Source organism: Hydractinia symbiolongicarpus, chromosome 10, assembly GCF_029227915.1.
Source record: "Hydractinia symbiolongicarpus strain clone_291-10 chromosome 10, HSymV2.1, whole genome shotgun sequence".
NCBI lineage: Eukaryota > Metazoa > Cnidaria > Hydrozoa > Anthoathecata > Hydractiniidae > Hydractinia > Hydractinia symbiolongicarpus.
Window position 1 is genome coordinate 1,669,678 of NC_079884.1, and position 6,000 is coordinate 1,675,677.

The following is a 6,000-nucleotide window of genomic DNA, read 5'->3' on the forward strand; positions in this document are numbered from 1 at the left end:
AGCTTTATTTCGAATCCCCGGCAGACCCCGTTTTTTTACCGGCCTTGCTTTGCCGCTCATTGTAATAAACCAATCACGAGGCTCCATTTTCACTAATAACCAATCCAAGTGCTTCGCGGCCTCAACATGCCGACGGGAGGAAACATGCTACCCCTAAGGCCATTTTGGTTTGGAAGTGATGGTGTGAAGTTTGTAGGTTTCCTTTCAATCCTCCTTATTTCTTCTGAGTACTTTTTATCCTATAGGATTATTTAGTTTGTTTTCACATGTTAAGGTGAATATTTCATCACATTTTCTTAATCTTAAACAAACCAATTTTAAGTTTTTGGCTAGCTACACAACGTACATTTTGAGGCAGCTAGCTATAGCTATCTTTATTTATTCATATTCTTTTAAAGTTTTTATTCAGTTTGGTATGTTGTTCTTTATTTTTATGTTGAAGTTGGGTCTACCTATCTAGCTCCTTTTAGCTCTACCTCTGGCTAAAAAGTGAAAGTAGCTAAATGCAGTTATAGGCAGCTACCAATTTTATTACTGCTATGAAAGCTTATGCTGAAAAATAAAATTGCTGAGTATATATTTTTTTAACTGAACTTGATATCGACAGGCAGTTTCCTGATTTTTTTTAAACTGAAGTCGCGATAAAGTTTTTTTAAAAATGGTGTTATGCCTATACTCATGTGCGACACAGTCTAGCTGTACTAAGCGCTTAGTTCGGTGGTAACAACGGGCTGTTTCCTGTGTTTCTGTTTAACCGAAGTTGTGATAACGTTTTTTACAGAAAAAAAGTACACACTGTTTACCTATACTAAGCGCTCAGCTTAACATTTTTTTGAACTTTTCCCGGGAACATTCCCTGAAAAGTAAAGAAGGTTGGCCAGCTGCTTTCGCTATGACGGGGTAACATTGAATTGTAATCTGGGTTTTTATTTTACCTAAGTTGTCGAAAGTTATTTTTTGAATAGTATATTACACCGGAAACACCATAAAGTTGTGTGCACTTCACTTGATTTTCTACACACTATATGGCTGTACTAAAGTGCTTTACCTGAATGTGTGGCACAGTTGACGGTTCTTATTAATCACTCAATCTGGTGTTTAACGCTGGGTAACACAGCTACTTGTGGCTTAACCTGGCGTTTCAACAGAGTGTTTTCTGTGTTTTGTAAACCAAAGCTTAAGGTCTTTAAGCCTAAACGCATGTGTCGCACGATTTACCTGTACTAAGTGCTCAGTCCAATGTCACAATTAATTTGTTAACCTTTACTGAAACTTATTTCGCAAAATAAAATAAAATTGACCAATTGTTTTTCCTATGACGGGGTAACAAATGGTTGTAAATTGTGTTTTTATTTTGGCTAAAGTTACAGTAGAGTTATATTTTCAAAAATACACTACAGCCGAAACACTATAGTGTTGTGTGCGCTTTACTCGATTAACGACATGCTGCGTACCTGTACTAAAGCGCTCCACCTGACCGTGTAGTATAGTTTACGGCTCTTATTAAGCACTCCACATAGTGTTCAATGGCGGGTCACACCTTGACTTGTGGCTTACCCCGGCGTTTCAACGCCGGGTTTCCCGGCTAGTCTATATAATAATACGCCAGTTCTGTCTGTCTGTGACTTTTGCAAAGTGGATAAAATTTCTTTGATAAAGTCTATAAAACATCGTCTATAAATTTGTTCTGTAAATGACCAAACGTTGACGTTAAAGCAATATTGACGTCAAAGGAAAGTATATTAAGATTAGTGAAGCCATTGCATTGCACTTTTAAATTTAAGGCTAAATAACTTGGAAACGGGTGGAAATAACTGACGTCATCTCCTGCGTAGGTAACTAGGGACCACCTTTGACCAATTTGGGTAAGTTTCCCAAACCTGGGTCCCTGAATCCGTTTCGGGAATGGACGGGTTGATGACGTCATCAAAAAACCTTTAAACCCTAATATCTCTGCAACCGTTTGTCAAAAATACACGATCCTATACATTTTCTTGATCAGCGTTTCAAGATCTATACGATGAAGGCAACAGGCATACACATTTCTGAAAAAAAAAGTTTTGTGTTCTGACATGTCTCTGCTGACGTCATCAAAATTTAAATGACGGTTATTTTTCTCTGTTATCCTGCCTAAGTGGATTTTTCCACGGGCCTTATTGACTAGTTTATTAGCTAATACAGTAGTGTAAATTGGCAAACTTTTCCTCTGGAATAAATTTTAGTAAATTAAGGCATAATAGAAAGAGAGATTTTAACTCTGCAAGCAACCAAACCAAACATTAGGCAAGAATATTTTATTTTGTTTATCAGGGATTTGCCTTGCTTATTAAATAAATGCAAGTCATAATTGATCTCCTTTTTCTTCTTCTCAGATCTTAATATGGCTACATGCTTTTCCTTTATAAGAAACATTTTTAAGATTATAAAATTGGGCCGAAGATCTTTTAGAATAATTTCTATAAAATTTATGAGAAACATGAAGGCTTGAATGCAAGAACGTTTGACAGGCCACCTGCTAAAGAATGTAAAAAACACTGCAACCTAAGCCAAGGGATGTAGCTAACGTAAAATAACGTGGAAAATAGTTTTGTTTAGTGAAAAGAACGATTTTTAGTGCATAAAGTATGATAATCCTTACGTTTTACAAAGATAAATTTGAAATTTCTTACTTTGTAGCACTGTCCTGTTTAAGTAGCTCACTATTCTTAACAAATAAAAGTTAAGATAAAAAAGTAAAAGATAACTTGCTAAGCTTAGGTTACTTACTAACAACTGATTTTTTAAACCTTTTTTTTTCTAGCTATTATTATAGTGTAGTAGTCTACCACACGATCTCAGCAAATCCACCTCAACTTCGCTTTTCCAACTTATAAGATTTCCTTTTCTTCTCTACTTAAAATTTACTTAAACAAAAATAAAAGACATGTTACAGCACACAAAATAAATGATTTTTCCAATATTTGTATATAGCAAGAAACCTACTTCGTTCGTGTGCTGAACTTCAAAAAACTTTTTACGTTTGTTTTGATCGTCAGGGGAAACTTTAAATTTTCAGCAAATAAAATTGCTTTATTTTGATCACGTGGTTAGATTCATCAAACATTCAAAACGCAAACGCAAACCTTGTAAACAAACAAAACTCGCGGCTTTTCTCGACAAAGAAGACATATTTTTTTTCGGCAACATCAAAGATTTTTTTCAGGGATATCAAAGAAAAATAAGCACATCAACTTTGCCTGCTACAGACACACGGAACTGGCGTATTATTATAGAGATAGAAATAAATATGCCTACATGACACCATGAAACAATAAACTAAAACCAAATGACTTGTGACGTCATTTATGACTGTGAACTAGTAATTGTATGATGACAAAATGACATGTTTGGATTATTTTAACTTCTATACTTTTTGATATGCGTCAAAGAGAAGCATTTTCATTTATTTTCGAAAAAATCGTTTCACAGCACACATTAAAAAAAAGAAGGTAAAAATGATTTGTTGATTTGATTTTATAAAGAGCTAACAAAATATATGAAAGACAAAGTAAAAATGTATTTTTAAATTATATATCTTTAACTAGCAGGAATATATGCCAAATTAAAGTGGTCACAGGGAACTTGTTTGTTATTCAGCAAAATTCCGTAATGTAGGCGCATGCGTAAAGGTAGAAAAAGCAAGACCACATAGGATTGCATCTGCTTATTAATTTAATTAATAGTTTTTGTCGGAATACAAAAGCGTAAATTGCTTTGTTAACCGTATAATCTTATTCGCAGCGGCCTGCTGTTTGCATTTTCTGCCCATTACGTTATTAACATCACGCCACACGGTATCTCATTTATAAGCCATTAAAGTGGACAGATAAATTCGATAGTTTTGTAATTCAAAAAGAAGGCATGACAACACGTTCAGGAAATCACGTTAAAACGACTCTGAAACGATTCAAATGGGCACATTAACTTTTAGATCAAAAGTTGCTATGGCAACGAATTAAGTAATAAGATGGACGTAATTTGATTATGCGCGTATATAAGTAAACGCCTGTGAACATTAAGTTTTTTTTACGTTGCCGTGACTACCATTTTAAAGCTATATAAATTGTCTCAGTTTTTTTTCTTCTCTTATAGTAGAACGACAAGAAAGAAGCAAGGTAAGAATAAAAAAATTTTCTGTTTTCTGTTTGCGCTGAAAATAATTAATAAGAAGTGTTGAAGAGCAATTCTTCTGTTTTTTATTTTTTCATTACTACAAAACGGTATAGCCTTGAGTACCACCAAAACACATTTTTTAAAAATAATCTGAATTCAGTTTGCCTGAACTCGTATGCTAAATATGTGCACGTTTTTTATTTAAGCAAATATCAAAAAAAATCTAGGAGCAAAGTTTTTTTTTATTCCAGAAATTATGTTACATGCTTATTCAAAAGGTACGTTTTGTTTTATTTAAAGTAAAAAACATGGCTGCCATTTTTAATTTAGATTCATTATTTCCAGCTATGACACTGTTAGATCATAACGTATTCCACCCAACTGCTGACGTCAACGCTTTATACACCCTCCCCGTAAAAAGAAGGAAGAAGCAGATTTTAAAGACATTCGCTACACCAAGAGAGTCTGGGAACTGGTCGAATTATGACGAGATTGGTGCATTAATTGAAGGCGTTTACGAAGTTAAAGAAAATTCCTCTATAGATCAGTATGAAAGGAATTTTGTGAATACAGATAGTTATAGTAAAGTCGATTTTCGATTTTTTTCACCTGCGTTAGTTCAAGACGGTCCGTATGAAATTATAGGTTGTAAGACCAACTTTTGTAGTTATCGTGATGATAAATTTGCTGAGAAAGATATTAAAATTGTTAAAACCACGCCTGGAAAAAATGTAAGCATCACTCCAGAGGCAAAAAATCCTTGCTCACAAGCAGTAGAAAATAGGCCTAATGTTTCAACGTGTAAACTAAATAGTAGTATACGTATAAAACAACAACGCACCTCAATGCAACGGGGGAGAAATCAAAATAAGGACAATGTTGTTTTAACGAACACTACCCACGAATATGTTACTATTATACCCCCTGTTTTAAAACGCTCTTCGCCAGTGTTATCAGAAAGTCGACGTCTTAAAAATAAAAACAGCAATGACATAAAGGACAAAAGGAAAATGCATGAAAAAATACCGGAGATCAATGATGGTTTAAATAGTAATGCCGAGAAAGATACGGAAAAAGAACATCACTATTTTCAAGTGGAGCCAGAACATGAGGATGAAAATGATGAATACGAAGAACTGGCTTTACCAGCGTCAGCAGAGAAAGTTGGCGTAAACACTAGTAACAGTGAAACAGTCGATGTCGAAGTTTTGCTTAGCGAAGAATAAAAAGGAGAGACATTAATGGTTGATTAATTCTCAGATGATTTTATTAACAAAACATTCAAAAGTAGAGACTTTTTAAAATCTGTTTTTCTCCTATTAAGTTTTTGAACAACAAGAAACAAACCATGAGAAATACGTTTTTCTACTAGAGGACTGTATATGATAACAATAAATGACAACAACAACTAGAGCATAAAGGGCATGCGTAAACTATAGAAAAACAAAAACGAAATTACAAACGCGTTCGCCCCGAAGTACAGCTGCAAAAAAGCAGCCATTTTTTTAGCAAAAAAGTGTAAAGGCCAATATACACAGAAGAAAAATTAGAAGAATAACTTGAGTATATTATTATTCTTCCATTATTTCCCCGTGTATCTTGTCCAAGAATAAAAATTCCGGAATATTTTATCGTTATTCTTCGAATAAAAAACAAACTGAATATAATCAAATCAATTTGATTATATTCAACGGAAAAATAATATTCAAACAATGAGTTGTGTACAGCATTAGCATACTTCTATTGAAATACTAGTCGATAAAGCCCGTGGAAAAATCCACTTAGGCATAAGGACAATGAAAAAAGAGGTTGTTGTGGATTTTTTGCTGACATCAGCATTGCAGATAT

The 6,000-nt window shown here is 34.0% G+C and overlaps 1 protein-coding gene across 1 annotated transcript; it reads left to right on the plus strand.

Moving 5' to 3' along the window:
• Positions 1-4,135: 4,135 nt before the first annotated feature.
• On the plus strand, positions 4,136-5,790 carry LOC130612596 (uncharacterized). Its single transcript, XM_057433935.1, has 2 exons — positions 4,136-4,154; positions 4,483-5,790. The coding sequence occupies exon 2, from the start codon at positions 4,500-4,502 to the stop codon at positions 5,376-5,378; it is 879 nt and encodes a 292-aa protein (XP_057289918.1). The 5' UTR covers positions 4,136-4,154; positions 4,483-4,499; the 3' UTR covers positions 5,379-5,790.
• Positions 5,791-6,000: the final 210 nt, after the last annotated feature.